The sequence below is a fragment of the Gobius niger genome, assembly GCF_951799975.1.
Source record: "Gobius niger genome assembly, chromosome: 21".
NCBI classification, from domain to species: domain Eukaryota; kingdom Metazoa; phylum Chordata; class Actinopteri; order Gobiiformes; family Gobiidae; genus Gobius; species Gobius niger.
In genome coordinates this window covers 17,546,223-17,562,871 of record NC_136872.1, presented here as the reverse complement: position 1 = coordinate 17,562,871, position 16,649 = coordinate 17,546,223, and the positions used below count along the sequence as shown (strand labels likewise).

The following is a 16,649-nucleotide window of genomic DNA, read 5'->3' as shown; positions in this document are numbered from 1 at the left end:
AGAAGAACCTTTGCTCTTTTATGCCATAAGATGTTTTGGTTATCGCTGGCGCCGCCTCATGATCATGAGATGGGGCCACAACGACAATGCCCATAGTTTCATATAAATCATGTGACCGTGTGGTTTGCACAAATATGTAAAAGGTAAATCCCACATAGAACAATGCACTGTGCAAATACTTTCACTTTTTGCTTGTTTCTTTGTTTTCATCCAACCATGACATGTTTATTATTGAGACAAATATTGACAAAAGACTAATGGGATTTTCCAGACTCACCTACAGAAAGAATCTGTGGGTTTTTGCAGCATCAACAGCTTGTTGTGCCGTTGATCCCCATGTCTGTTGCTTTCGGAATCAACAGAGAAAAAGTGAAAATAAATATGAATGAAAAAGCTTTGTTTTTGTATGTCATTCCATTACCCCTTTTTGTTTTGATAAGGCACCTCAGCGAGAAAAGGAGGAAGACATTTGAACATGTTAACCTTTTACCTTGAGACACAGGTATGCAATATTTACACGCACACACACAAAAAACGTAATTAACTTTAATAAATGAACTGAGTAATGCACAGTCCTCATAAAAACTTTTCCCAATGTGCTTGTCTCCACAGTGGCGTCTTCGTGCATGACGCGCCTGTCCCGTTCACGCACCACCTCCATGTCGTCCTCCTACTCCATGGAAGGGAGGTGCTCTCACTTCCGCACGCTCTCCCAGGGCTCACAGGGTGGACAGATGCCCCCCAGCCCCTCCCAGACCATGGAGGTGTCCTGTTGAAGACCATGATTCGATTAAGCACATGGTATTTAGCTGAGAGCGAGAGTGAGTGGGTGAGAAGGGAAAGATGAAGAAGCACACTATTTTTTCCATTAAATACAATGGTTGCTTTAGTTGACCAGTGTTCAGATATAGCTTGTTATTCAAATGAACTGATTGCTATTGGATAAGCCCAGAATAAGGTATTTCGTTCACCTTGATTGACTTCATAACAACAAAAACTGGTCTGAACTAGACTTGTGATGTTGGAATTAATTTCAGCCCATTGATTGAAGACATTTGTAAAGAGCTATGCCTCAAGTGAACAGACGGGGGTGCCAGTGATTCAAATATAGTAACATAAAGTCATCTCATCAACATCCTCAACTGCTTATAAAGGGGCACCACAGATGGAAACTTTGAGTGGCAACTTACTCTTGTAGACTATATGGTGCACTGCAAGACCAGCCAATACTTAATATGGTGCTACTGGTTATATCATAAAACCACTGCGTACCATCACATTGTAAGTCCTGACGTTGCATTTTGGGAATTAATGCCGAATAAAACGACAGAAAGGAGCCTAAAGAGTGACATTTTGTAGAGAACGTTATAGGTACATCCTGGTTGTGTGTTGAGCGAGACAGTGCGGTTGTGAACTGTGTCCAGTTTTTCTTTCGTTCGTCTTCAGATTTTTACTTGTATCATGTTAATTCTCCGCTCACCATGTTTGATTTTTCTCCTTTCTGTAAAAGTGTATGTTTACTGTCCTGATGTGTTCACAAAGTTAGTTAACTAGTTCTTGTGTAACTTTTTTAGCATTAGCTCTAATAAGGGAGAATAATATAAATAAATAATAATAAAAACATGAAACGAAATGAGAATAAAATCTGATTTACTTGTGTGGCTAATTTTTCTGTGTAACACAATGACCATCCAAAAAAGCAACTATAATATGAATAAAGGCTTATGGAAAACACAACTTTGGTCTTTGTCTTCACTGTTTAGATCTGGCATAACACATAGAGTTGTGTGCATTTTAAATGTCATATAATATTACACAAATGATAAAAATGCTTACAATGCAAAAAAAAAGAAAGAAGAAATGACCGGTATATACATATAAATATATAATTGTACATACAGAAATTGTAGAGAAATTATGCAAATTTGAAACAATGCAAACAAAACAGATGAGCAATGAGCCTTGGAGAAAATATTGCTTCCTAAATTGTAAAAAGGCAAATATAGAAATGCAGTAAATATATACACAAAACATATACAGTCGATATAGATGTAGACGTGATTTGTATTGCATAGTTGTAGAAACTAACAGTTGTACCTGATGCCTCCCTACTCTTTAATGTAATATAGTCCTTCCTATTTTTGAGAAGAAGCCACTAAGGGAAAAGCGAGTGTCTAACACAAACACTGTGGTCAGGCCTAAAGACTTCAGACACTCAAATTCGAGGAATTTGTCCAGAGCTGAATGATTATTGAACTGTTGAATACTGAGCTCGTCTGCAGATCGGAGAAGACTCACCGACTCTGTCGAAAGAATTAAAAGTGGAATGTAATCGACAAGGGGGGCCATAAAATGCACAAGGTTTGTCTCAACTTTCACATGGCCACCGATATTTTTGGCCCTGGTAAGCTTCACTATGGCTTCTTCAATGTTCTGTCTAAAATGCAGAAAGACTTTGCATCTCATGTTTTGGTGATGGTCAAACCGGGTGAGAGCGGCCTGTGGCACAGCCCCCAGGTGTGGTTTGGAGAATCTGTAGACTATGTCGTTTTGGTGGCAGTAGAGCTCCACAGAGCTCAGTGCGTGATGAAGGTCTCTGAGAGCCTGGTCTATGCAGTCTGGGTCCTGGTTGCTGTTCTGCTGGATCAGACGTACTAAGGCACGGTTGTAAAATGCGATGGCTGCCCAGCAGCTGTCCGCCTCTATGGCCTTTGTGAACATTTGGATACTGGCTTCAAAGTGGCCTTTGGTCAGGAGCTCATTTCCAAACAGAGTGTAGTGGTGCAGGTTTGACAGTGGAGACCGTCTCTGTCTGAGAGTCTCTCTGGCTGTCTCCAGATCTGAAGCCAATTTTGTCTTTAGGGTGTCGCTTGAACTTTTATCATTGATGTTCATGAGAAGCCACAGGCACCAGAACTCGTGCAGCGCAGAAACATCGGACTGTGCAGGCTGATTATTGCTTTCTTGATAGAATACATTGATAAAGACCAAATACTGACTGAACAGCTCTTGCTTCATCTTCATCTTTGGAATTCCACTCTCCAAATAATCCTTCAGTTCCTCTGCCACACTTTCATCTCTTACAGTTTTAGCCAGCTTTATTTCAGTGTCGGATGAACTGATCAGAATCCCAGACAATGTCTCAGACATGACATTGTCCCTCTGGCCACTGCAATGTAACCGCAGCTGCATCTTAAACAGATCTTTATAAACGTTTATGGGACTGACCATGTCTCCCAGTACAGACAGGAGACACTGGGCCATCACCAGTAGTTCGAGTAATTTGTTGAGATGAGAGGAACAGATGACGAGCTGAGCAGACCCAGGACTCCCTTGTCTCCCAGTTCGACCAAAAGCTTGAGCCTCGACTCTGGCGTTTGCAGGCAGAAACGTCTGCAGTACATGAAGCCCTCCGGCGGACTTCACTGGGGCAGAAACCCGCAGGTCCGTCCCTCTTCCAGCCAAGTTAGTGGCAATGATCACTTGTCCTGCTTTGATTTCATTGTCAGTGATGGCTCTGTTGTCCTCGTTGTTGCTTATGTACAGTCTTTTGTTCTGGACAGAGGGACCCAGGGCCTTGTCTATGGCCTTGGCGCGGCCGATGGTTTCACAGATGACCAGCACAGCTCTCTCAGACCTGTAAGCGGTGGGGTTGACTTGAGCTCTTATGACTTGGCAGATCCTCTGCAGCCATTGTTCTTCATTGTTGACAACTGCTCCTTCCACCTCAAAAAGCTTCCTGCGTTTGAAGGTGGGAATGTAACAAGCGGTGATGCCGTTGTAAATCTGCTGTAGGGTCTCAGTCTCTGCTCTTTGGCCTAGAGTCCCAGTCACTCCAAAGATCTGGTCTCTGTACATGTGCAGCAGGCCCACATTGGACATGAAGTTGGTGACTGCTGACATGTCACTGAGCTTATTTTGATGTTTCATTTGTAGAAACTGGTGCAGACCATCTGTCCACTGCATGGAATTTTCTAATACACCAGTGCCACAGAAGTCAACAGGCACCACTCCATGGCTCTCTACAACATATTGATGGTCCTTTGTTATGGTTTGGGCATGGAAAGCATTTTTTATCCAATGCTCTATTCTGGACTCAACCATATCTCGGAGAAAACCTGGCACATAGCAGTTATTTGTTCTGTGTCTCACATCACATGGTGTAAAATGTAGAGTGCTTGTGATTTCTGATTTGGCTGCTTTGATCAGACTCTCTTGGTCGTGGTAAATATACTGACAGACGCCTCCGTTGTGTAACAACAGGGATATTTGAGTTTGTGAATCATGACTTAATGGAAATTGACCAACTTTTCTGATTGAGCCATTGTCTTGTTTGTAAAGAACAAAATGACAGGTCGTATATTCACCTTCTATGGCTTTGAAGAAGGTTGCCAGTTTCTCAGGGGTAATGCTTGCAGTTATTTGAGGGAAAAGACTTGGGTCTTTCTTGAGAGCATTAGAAGAACCCTTTTCTATGAGACCTGTGTTCTCTGCCTTTCTCAGGACAGTGATGAGATCATCTTCACCAGGTGACTGTCTGTCAAGTATAACCTGATGAAACAGGACTTTAGGTCCAAGTGTGATTGGGCCTTCCCTAGTGTACTGGTTAGCAGTGTCCCATATGTGAGCGAGGAGTGAGTTCAAGTGCGACAATGCAGGCATTGCACAGCCCAAATAAACAGTGTGGTCCCCCTTATCCAGCATTAGAGAGTCCACTTCGTCCACGATGGCACATTGGAAAGGCCTGTCTGTGCGGATGTCCTCTCTGCCAAAGTGGTGCCTCAACCAGTCTGCAGCAAACTCCTGTGCAGTTCCATAAACCACCTGACATTTATAAAAATTTTTTAGATCTGCATTACTTTTGCTGATGTTACAGCTCACGCTTATTTTTAGTTCTTTGTAGAAGCTTTGCCACTCTTTAAAGTCTCGCTTGGCTAAAACCGGAGAACTGGACATGATGTCCACTTTGTGCCCCTGCAGAGCTCTGTAAGCAGCGTACATGGCCACAATGCAGGTCTTGCCCTCACCCGTGCTGACCTGAATCAGCCGTCCTTTTGCCGACAGAGCCATGAGGCTCCAGCTCACCATCTGAGTCAGTCTGGGAGTTATTTTCTGTGTCTTCTTCACTGCTGCGACCAGACTTTGAAGGACTTCCTTTAGCTGTTTGTTTTTACTGAAACTACTTTTATTGACCTGCGAGTTTAGAGAAGTTTCAGATACGATTTCTTTTACATCATCAAGAAGCTTTTTGTCCACTTGCTTTTGTTGCTCAATTTCCTCAATTATTTCATCAAGTGTCTTCTCAGGATCAGCACCTAAAATCTGTTCCAGTTGGTCGTCTGTTTTAGTTGTATCTCCCAACAGCTCCACTAATGTCTTTCCAGACTTCCAGCTGGGAGTGATATAATTGATCTCAATACAGTGCAACATTTTCAGAATCCACAGCTCCATGCAGAGACAGTCAGATCTGTCTTTTGTCATTTTAGAGTCAAACCGCTTCAGCAGAGCCTCAAACAGCTCAATAACCTCGGCTGGACTCCAGGAAACATTTGAGACTAGTCCTTGGAGCTTGGTCAGGATCTCGTGTGTGTGGTCAGAAGATAGAGGCACCACCATTTGGACTCTTTCTAAGAGCTGGAGTAATGGATCTCTGTCAGACATCTTGAAGGCTCTGATTTTGTGCCTAAAAAGTGCAAGACACAACATATTATTATTGTAATAAATATAACTTACAAAGGAAATCTTTAAGTAAACAGTCATTCTCTGAAACCTAATATGTCTACTATACATAAAGCTTTACTTATGTAAACAAGTGAGAATGCGCTAAAATTGTTCACAAAAAGATCAGGGGTTCTAAGTACTGCTTTGTGGTTACAACCTCTTTGAGAAGTCCAGACAATGTTAATGGACCAGTTCAACATCAGATAATTTCAGTGCTCATATGGTCCCCTCTACAAAAACATGCCCTGTTAAAAGCTGGCAAGTATTATTTTGGACTATTTTTGGGGCTTGCTGCACACAGAATACCAACATGTTTTGTAAGGTCATTAAACAAGGTTGAGTAGTTATACACATACGCAACAAACAAGTTTTTAAGATTTCCAGTAAAATCATTGCTCAGCTAAAAGTACATTTGCAAACAATTGAGCGGCCCGGTGGAGCTTTAATGTGCTTTGCTTTTTGTTTTCTGTTTCTGTTGATGAGGATAGGCCGGCCAGAGATCATAATCATATACCAGTACAAACACCTTGTCTATCTTTGAACAGACAGACAGACAGACAGACAGACAGACAGACAGACAGACAGACAGACAGACAGACAGACAGACAGACAGACAGACAGACAGACAGACAGACAGACAGACAGACAGACAGACTGTTAGTGGTTGTGCGAAGCCAGTTGTGGTCAAACACCTGAGTTTTCTCTTTTTAAGTCATAATGACAAAATATGTATATGACACTTTCCCTTAAGGACTACAGATGGAAATTAGCTTGAGAAGCTATAGTCTGGTACAGTCATCTTTGCTCTCGAGCAAAATGTAATTGTACACTGTCCTGATAAATAAATAAACAAAGAAACAAAAGAAACTGCTTAAATGATCTGATCTGATCAAATGATCTGATCAAAAGTTTACACACCCCAGTTCTTTATACTGTGTATTGCCCCTTTTATCACCAATGACAGCTTGGATTCTTTTCTGATATTTCTATATGGGCCTCTTTATTTCCTCTGATGGTAAAGCTGACCATTCTTTTTTGCATAAAGCCTCCTGTTCCTGTACATTGCTGGGCTAGAAAGAAAGAAAGAAAGAAAGAAAGAAAGAAAGAAAGAAAGAAAGAAAGAAAGAAAGAAAGAAAGAAAGAAAGAAAAACATGGGTAAAAGGTTAAACACACAGTGAATGTGTGAATAAAGGTGAGTGGTGAGTGGAATAGTGAAAAAAATTAACGCAAGGTAATAATCGTATTACTATATAATATTACTCAAGTAGAAGTAGTCATCTAAATAATTACTTAAAAGCACACTATGTAACTGTACTGTTACCAGCAATACAAAACATGCTCCTAATGACCAGCTTGACACAGAAAATGCTACTTTTGCAGTGGGTAATCAAAGAATGGATTTGGATGAGGACATATTTGGCTGTGTTTAGTCAACATCTCCATGAAAACAAGCTGGAAACATACCCAGTAAAGTTACCTTATCGGTGAGGTGAGCCGCTCACAGTTAACACATTTTCATTTGTTCATATTTTAAATGTATCTTTCAACAATAGAAATGTGTGTAATAAAAATAAGTTCTCGTATTTTATTCTATTCATTGGGTAAAATGTTATGCAGCGTGGCAAAGAGTAAAAAAAATAAAAGAATAAGTCAAAATACTATCTTCACTCACATGATACTCAAGTATTGATACTTCCGAATAACATTAATTCAGTAAAAGTATGAAGTAGGCTACTGTGGTACAACTCTACTGCAGAAAGTACTTGAGTAAATGTAAGTGAGCGCTAGCTGCCTTTGAACACAACATAACACAACATGGAAGGCTGGATTTGTGGACCTCCGCCGGTTTGTAGGACTCAAATTCAATGTTTTACTTAAAGGGGCTAGATGCAAGTTCGTCATTTTATGCTCACTACTGCCACTTCAGGTCTAATGCGTAACTGCAGTCTCTATATCAACCTCTTGAATGACGGCACTTAACCCGAATTAACACCTTTTTGAGTGATAGTGCAGTATTTTAGAGGCAGTTGTGGTGGATAAGTCTGAGCTCATTCTACACATCAGGACATGGCTGGAACATGCAGGGGGAGGAAAATACATAATTTTAGCATTTTTAAACTCTGTATAGTCCCTTTAGTAAAAAGCATTAAAAGGTTTATTTAGGTTGTCAAATAAATAATTATAATCTAAAATAATTCTTTATTTGATGATGCATTTTTTATTAGAAATTGATAACATATAATTGCTTTTATTCTTTTATATAATATGATGGTTACTGACCTGTGGTTGCAGAGTGGAGGTAGCTGAAGTGCATCTGGCAGAAGAACCTTTGCTTTTTATGCCATAAGATGTTTTGGTTATCGCTGGCGCCGCCCCATGATCATGAGATGGTGCCACATACAGAGCTGCTTACGATAATGCCCATAGTTTCAAATAAACCACGTGTTCATGTGGTTTGCACGAACATGTAGGTAAACCCCACATAAAACAATACACTGTACAGAAGTACTTTCACTTTTGGTTTGTCTTTCACCCAACCATGACAAGTTTATTATTGAGACAAATATTGGCAAGAGACTCATGGAATTTTTTAAACTCACCTAAAGATAGAATCTGTTTTTTTTGCAGCATCAGCAGTTTTTTGTGCTGTTGATCCCCACGTCTTTTGCCTTCGGAATCAGCAGAGTTAAAGTGAAAATAAATATGAATCAAAAAGCTTTGTTTTTGTGAGTCATTCCATTACCACTTTTTGTTTTGATAAGGTACCTCAGCGAGACAGGAGGGGAAGAGAGGGGAGAGACATTCTGCAAACCGCAACGGGGTCCCAAAGGATTTTGAGAAATATAATTACGCACAACACAAACACTTTTAAAATACGACAAAATACTGAAAATGTTGGCAGTTCTTCTAAAAATGTCCTGGGGATCCCAAAGACCTGTATATCCGAGGAAAAGCATGACTTTTTGTTCAAAGCATGTTTGGGCCACGATAGGCCCACATTTGACTAGACAGAAGAATCAGCCCGTGACCAAGAAAACTACCCCTGAACAAGACATCGCCAAGTAAGTAGTTTTTATGATATTTCAAAGTAACAGTGGTAAAGTTTAAATGTTTTACAACTCTATAGATTGCATATAATTACAGCCTGGGTCTATAATTTGTCTAAATGTAAGTGCTTTTAAGTATTGTTTAAGTATTATTATTGTTTATAATTGCAAATAGAGAAGTAGGGCAGGCGAGCTACAAATCTGCTGAGAGGCCCCTCCCAACGGGCTCATGAACCTCGTCTTTTAATGCACCTCACAGTAAAGGAACATCTTCTTAAAAAAAATAAAAAAAATAACAGATGTTAGGGCAGCTGGGTGGGGGTTTGTTGATGGGGAGCTAACGCCCTCTTCAACTAGCCCGCTCGACACCCTGGCTTTTTAACGCACTACACTATGCAGGGCTTAAATACTTACTACATATTACATAATTTATTGGCATTGATTGATAATATTGATAACCATTCGACTGACAATCGTTCACCGTTTGTAACTTGCTTTGTACCAAACATTGTATATGTAACAAGACTGTTGTAGTTGTGCTGCGCTTCTCTTCTGCTAAATTCTGTTAAATACATGAACATTCCCTTAAGTGCTTTGTAAGGGTGGTCCACTTTGAAATGTAACAGGTTCCTTGCTAAGGAGGCAAATCCAATTATGATGTTGCTTAATGTATCATTGTATTATAATGTGTTAAATCACAGACGGGTACGTTGTGTTCACGTGTGTGCATGCTGTGTTCCAAGGCTCTAGTACTTTGTAATATGTTCTTTGGTACTATTGTTGTGATATACACTTTTATTGTAATGATTTCGGGGTGGGCGTCTATAAGCTTTTGCTTCGGCCCACTCCTTTTGAGCAGAATTTTAACTGCTCAAATGAACAAATAAACATAAACATAAACAAACATTGTTTTTTGCTGATCACAGACACTAATCAGAATCCCCAGTGCAGTCTCTTTGACCAATGAGACTAATCTTTCCTGTAAACCGGCGGCGAGTTTTATTTAATGCAGGACGGGGAAGCGATGCCTCTGATTGGCTCTGGACAGCCGCTAGCTGTGTCTGATTGGCCCAATAACACTACCCAGCAGCTGTGTGAGTGGTCAGCATGACGCCTTTACCTTTGATCACTGTGGTCTCTACAAAGCTCCACGCTGGTGAGAGGGTCTGTCCTTCCAAGCTTTTGATCCTGGAGCGTTGTAGAGACCACTGTGCTGGAAAGTTAAGGTGCCATGCTGACCACTCATACAGGTGCTGGGTCACTACAAAGTCAAATATGCACAAGTATCAACTTTTTATGTTGACATTTTTTTGTTTGATATTTGTGCGTATTTGACCTTGCAATAATGCACCTTTAAGGCTAGGGCTAGTTTGGACTAGTTTAGCAGCTTATCAGAGGCATCACTTCCCCTGCCAACCTGCATTAAAAAAAAGAATTGCGAACCAGTCTGGATGGGTAAGAGGGGGGAACTTCATTCTCTCTCTCTCTCTCTCTCTCTCTCTCTCTCTCTCTCTCTCTCTCTGTCTCTCTCTCTCTCTCCCTCTTTCTCTTCCTCCCTTCCTCTCTCTCTCTCCTTCCCCCTCTCCCTCCCTCTATCTTTCTGTCCCTCACTTCCTCTCTCTTCCTCTCTCTCCCTCCCCCTTCCTCCCTCCCTCCCCCTACCTCCTCCCTCCCCCTCTCCCTCCCCCTCTCCCTTCCTCTATCTTTCCCTCACTTCCTCTCTCTTCCTCTCTCTCCCTCCCCCTCTCTCCCTCCCTCCCTCCCTCTCTCTCTCCCTCCCTCCTTCCCCCTCCCTCTCTCTCTCCCTGTCTCTCTCACTGCCTGTATTTCAATTCTTTTTGCGCCATCTTGTGGGGAACATACATAATGGAAACATTACTTCCCCTTCTGTCAACGCCAGGAAATAATAATGTTGAGTGTGGGGGACTCCCAATTATGTCAAAATGAAGGCTTTAAATGTCACGGAAAAGCAGTTGCTTCGAGTAGGCATGAAATAAAAAATTCTTGATCTTTGAAGCCATAAACAAAATTTAAAAAGTGTCAAAAGGACATTCAACTGCAATGTTTTGCTGACATGTCCAGTTTTACCCAATTTGTCGAATATCCAAATTTTACTCCATTTCAAATTTTTAAATAAAATGATAAATGCACAGATTTGTCGCATTTGTAAAGCTTAATATTGTACATTATTATGTCCTAACATTCCAGATTACGTTATTTTGTAACCTATTTCTATCTGTATGTGATTCTGGGCCAAAATTGCTGGGAAAAAAAATGCTGATCTTCCTTTAATTTAAGTTTTAATTTCTCTTATCTGACCCTCCATGTCCCACCGCAACACATGACATAGCTACTATTTAAGGTGGTACTTGGGGGCCATTAATTTCATTGTGTTTTATAACATTTCCACAGTTTGGGTACGACCCCCTTATTATCTTAATTACTATAACAATGTGTAACAAACAACTGGCATTAGCAGTCAGTTTTGTCTGTAGCCGGTTTAAAACTACCAGAGGGGCGTGTCTCGCTCACCTGCTCGCGTCAATGCGCACGAGCCTGTTGGACGGGCTGAGCAACCGGTCCGGGCGCATTCACTCACGGTGGTTCTGGTCATCGTTCTGATGATGGGAGGATGAGAGAAGTCAAGGTGAAATAAGTCACGTGCACACACCCCGGAAATGAGACTAAAGACTTCAAAACAACTGCAGAGCAAAATGCAAAATGGGAATAAACGTGTGTTCCGTGTTAACGCGGGATTTTCATTGTGCTTTGTGTGTAATGGTCCCCTGTAATTAAGACACTAAAATAGCCTTCACATGCTGTTGCTTGACTTGAAGTATTTTTTAAGCAAATGCATTTACTTTTATTGTGAAAGGGTGCTTCCTGGTGGCGCGAGGTGGCGCTTGACGCAGGTGATACTGCTCTTGTCTCAATTACCAGCGGCACGAGCGCAGTCAGGTGTGCGCAGATCGGCAACAAAACAACTATTTCTGAAGTGGGACCTTCTCTCTTTTCAATTGAGAATATAAAAATATCCTGACTTTAAGTGAATTAAAAGACAATGCGATTATGGTAAGTTTGAAGTTGCTGGGTAGTGTTTCGGTCATTTTTATTTTATTTTTACACTGTTGCTAATCTTGTTTGTAGGAGTTTGAAGAGGCAAATGGCGGACTGAAAGAACCTGCAACATCTGGAGAAAGACGAGCAGTAAATTAACCTTTTCATGCAAACTTTGTAATTTGCACAAAACTTGAAATTGTTTGGCTTTGTTTGATTCTGATCATTGTCATTTAGTCACTTCACGCTTGTTTTCAACTTTATATTTCCACAATTTAACTGAAAGCTGTTTTTTCTTAGATGTCGCTACTGTAGGCTTTGGGACTGAGTTGAATACAATGGTGATAATCCCTCAGTGATGTCAGGAGTGAATGTCACGGATTTGTGTTGCTGGAACTGTTGACTTGCCGTAGTTACAAGAATGACAGATGCTTATTTGGCTCATGTAGGCAACTTAAAACATTTATGTGGAGCTATTTTCACAATAAATAGCCTCATAATGCACATTTATAATCTAACCTTTACAATCCTTTCTGGCTAGCATGCTGACATCACTTTTATTTTACATGTAGCCTTTTGGATTACTCATGAAACTTAATGAAATGAGTTAGGCATAACCCATTTTATAACAAGAAGAAGCATTTTTAGTGAAAACGCATGTTTGTTTGTTTCCACAGAGTGTTGAAGCTTTGCAGAAAATGCTGAAAAGAGTCTCTCAAAGTCCCTTTCACAACCAATATCAGGTAAAAAGCCAATCATTTTGAGGACGTCCTTTCAGCCTATATTCTGGCCTCATTATTTTGCCTCCCACACAATTAAAAACCCTCAAAATCTAACATTTTATTTTGAGACAGATGGCATTATGGCTCTAAGACTAAATAAAGGTGTGTGTGGGACGGTTTTAACCTCTCTTTAATGACTGTCCTTGAATTTAGTGTTGTCAACCTATGAATCCAGCAACTCTTCAAACTGGCTTGTTCGCTTAATGTCAATGATTATACTTTATTTAAATGCTTTTGAAATCTCTGCATAGCTGATATAAGTATCTGTTTTTCTGGACACCCCAATTTGAAAAGCAGCATCTTAGAAACTGGACCCTTTCACATTAAAACAAGCCAATCACTTCTTCATCTGTTGCTGATGATGTTATCCTCCGAGTCACATAATGGTGCACAGCTGAAACCTTTCATAATTTGAGCTCGGGCTAGACAATACAATAATAAAAATGTATGTGTGATCTGATCCTTATGACCACAGGGTATGTTTTACTGCAAGTTTAATCATTCTGCCCAAAAAAGTAACATTTTAGTGTATTGTGGTTCAGCTTACATAAAGGTGAGGGGAATGGATTAAGCCTCTGTTAAAAACCTCGTACCCCCCACATGAGGCGGCAGCGGTTAGCACCACCGCTTCACAGCTCGAAGGTCCCGGGTTCGATTCCCACCAGGACGGGGCCTTTCTGTGCGGCGTTTGCATGTTCTACCCGTGTCTGCTTAGGTTTCCTCCATGTACTCCGGTTTCCCCTACCGCTAAAAACATGTACAATAGGTGAATCCTCCAGCCGGGTGATTCTGACCATCAGACTGGCTCCACAGATGGGTCCCCGGGCCGTCGACCACTGCTCCTTACGGGCTGCCTCAGTGGCATCGAAGAATGGGTTAAATGCAGAGGACAAATTTCCCTATGGGGACAATAAAGTAAACAAACATGAGCCGAGCACATTTCCTCCAGTTTGGCTTTGCCCAAATTTAAAAGCTTCTCAACTGGAGAGCAACAGTGCAAAGCGAAGACCTACAAAAGTGTTAATTACTTTGTTGTTTGTAGGTTGTTTTTGTCACATTTTTGAAGTGTTTTTTTGTCGCCTTTTTGTTGCGTTTTCGTCACATTTTGTCTCTTGTTGCTTTTCCGGCGTGTTTTTTTGTTTTATTTGTTTGTTTTCGTCACTTTTGTCACTTTTTCATCGCCTTTTTTTCATCGTTTTTTTTATTGTGATTTCACCACAATTTTGCCACTTTTTTGTTGCGTTTTCATCCTCATTTTCAAAGCTTTTTCATCAGTTCATGAGTGTTTTTAATGTAAATGCTGAAATACAGACTCGCTGCTTCGTCTCATCAGGTTCTGAGTGACGGGTAGATTTAATGGACTGCCTCCATAATGAGATGGCACATTAATAATTGCAATTAAATCAAATTAAGCACTCAGAAGAAGCAGATGGCTTAGTTTATGAAGCGAGATAAAATCCTAATTGTGATCTAAGCCAAAGTACGACACATATACATTTTTACTCCAGAGCCTGTACTGTAGGCATCCATTAGATATCAACAGGACAGAACCTGCTCATGTGATGCCAAACTTGCATCTACAGGAGAAGTACAAGACTTAAAAACATGTGTGAGGTCTGTTTTCCCACGCTTCACATGCCACACTCATGCTTTATCTGTATTTTTGTCTCGTCAGATGGGAGATACGCCAACTCCTGCAGACAAACATCATCAGATATATCCAGACCAGGTGAGCTGTAAAAGTCAAATATTAGATGTTTTTTTTTACTGTGCAGGTGTGTTGTTGGTGTTGTTGAGCTGCAGCAGCTGGGATTGGCTGAGATTGTAGTGTTGTTTGTTCACTGCCCCAACATTAATTGCTGCCACACTGGTCATTAGTGAAATTATAACATTCACAGGGTGGGAACTTGTAAATTACTCCTCCTTCCACACCTTTAATTAAGTGTCAAAAGCTGTAAATTCTGCTAGCTAGAAGGCTGATCCTATTAAAGGGACTATACGGAGTTTAAAAATGTTAAAATTTGGTATTTTCCTCCCCCTACATGTTCCAGCAATGTCCTAATGTGTAGAATGAGCCCAGACCTGTTCACCACAACTGCCTCTAAAATCCTGCACTGTCACTCAAAAAGTTGTTACTTCGGGTCTGAAGTGCCGTCATGCACGAGCTTAATATAGAAGGTGCAGTTACACATATGACCTGTGTGGCAGTAGTGAGTATAAAATGGCCAACTTGCATCGAGCACCTTTAAACTGGAATAAAAAACAAACAAAATGTTTTATTTATTTATTTATTTATTGCATTATTGTAATGAAACAGTACACGTTTGTAATGTACATTGAATTTGGAATAACCAGTCAATCAATAGTGTCAGTTTGATTTTTCTTTAGTTTTTTTCCTTGTTTTTGAACTTCTTACTTACCCACTTGCCGAGCGGCTGATATTTATTGTGTTTTGTTGTCCTCAGAACGGGTTACCGACGATGGATAATGATCGTCCTCCTGCAGCACAGGTTGAACACACTCTTTTCATCATGAATTACACACAGAAATACCTTTAACAGATTCGAGATGAATAATTTGGTGGCACAAAATGTCTATAGTTTAAAAAGTAGGTTGGAAGTCAACATGTCGATATGTGCTGTGTCACCGTCATATGTGTCTCTCGTGTTTATTTTTGGAAAACCAGTTTGACTTTAGTTGAGTAATCCGTCTGTCATTTTCCCATTCATAAACAAAGCTCGTCCTTCCTCTGTTTTCAGAATGAGGTTCACAGAGAGTCGGCCAGAACAAACCCATTTTACTCGTACTTCTTGGTGAGTATTTGTACGGTTGTATTCTACTCTATGAAGGGCTGCACTGTATGAAGAAACTGTCTGATGATAGTCTTGAATATTGAGCTGAAAGAGCTGTGAGGATATTTCAACACCGTCACAAAAATCTTGCGCAATTAGTTTTAGTGTTGTTGTTTTTTTATTATCAGATTGATTTGAAGATAATACTAAATCCAGACCAAAACAAGGCTACAGTGGAACTAAATAAGGAAAATCATGACGCGATATGTCTCCTAACACTGTAGAGCCTATATTCTGTTCTATTTTGTTGTGCTATCAAGTTACTATTTTTGTGAATTCTGTTCATGTCTTTATTTTTAAACTGTATTTACTTTTTGTCAGAAAGATTCCCCCCTTTTCTACTACAGCAGAACTTGCCATGAGCTGCAAACCAGCACAGATTAATGTGTCCTCGCCATTCCCCAGGGCTTAAAGTATTTTTTTTATACAACTTTTGAAATGAATACAGTTGCATTGGAAGAACAAACTCCCCTCTGCATTATCGATTGCATTATTTATAGGGCTGGGTGCCATTTAACAATACCAGTATGGTATCGGAAGAAAATGTGGTACGACCGGTATCTAAAATGTATCAAAAGCAGGAACGGAAAAAAATATTATATCTTAAGACGTTTTGACACTTTAAAGCTTTAAAGGAAGTTTTTCCCCCCAATTGTTTTCCCCACTTTTGACAGTTTTTGTCACTTGTTTTTGGCTTAATCTTTGCCTCGTTTCCCCCAATTTTTCCTTTCCATTTTTTTCTAATTTCCCAAATTTTTCCCCCCTAATTTTTGCAATTTTTATTACTAATATTTTCCCTATTTCCCCAATTTTTCCCCAATTTTTCCCTGAAATTTATCCCCATTTTTCCCCTTTTCCACCCCATTTCTTTACAAATTTTTTCCTTATTTTTGCCACAATTTCTCCTAATCTTTCCCCATTTTCCCCTAAATGATTCCCTATTTTTCACACATTTCTCGACATTGAAGTTGAACATGTTTTTGTAAATTTGCAGCTCTTCCAAACATTATTGTTCTGTTTTCTGGTTCTAGACAAATAATTTCTTAAAGATATTGGAAAAGGTATTGATGTATCGTAACCCAAGTATCGTTAAAGTATCAATAAGGTTGTTTCTGTGGGGGTTTTTTTACAGGAAAGCACTGGTCAATCCTACAGCGATTCAGCAAGAACATCACAGAAAGCGGTAAAC

The 16,649-nt window shown here is 40.2% G+C and overlaps 1 protein-coding gene across 1 annotated transcript; it reads right to left on the bottom strand.

Moving 5' to 3' along the window:
* Positions 1-2,033: 2,033 nt before the first annotated feature.
* LOC306980474 (protein translocase subunit SecA-like) lies at positions 2,034-8,037 on the bottom strand. The gene is made up of 2 exons (XM_079579869.1): positions 8,003-8,037; positions 2,034-5,683 (listed from the first exon to the last, which is right to left on the bottom strand). The coding sequence occupies exon 2, from the start codon at positions 5,659-5,661 to the stop codon at positions 2,116-2,118; it is 3,546 nt and encodes a 1,181-aa protein (XP_079435995.1). The 5' UTR covers positions 5,662-5,683; positions 8,003-8,037; the 3' UTR covers positions 2,034-2,115.
* Between the last annotated feature and the right edge of the window lie 8,612 nt (positions 8,038-16,649).

Excerpts from the sequence above, each read along its gene's own strand:
- LOC306980474 (XM_079579869.1), bottom strand. The coding sequence starts at position 5,661 with ATGTCTGACAGAGATCCATTACTCCAGCTCTTAGAAAGAGTCCAAATG.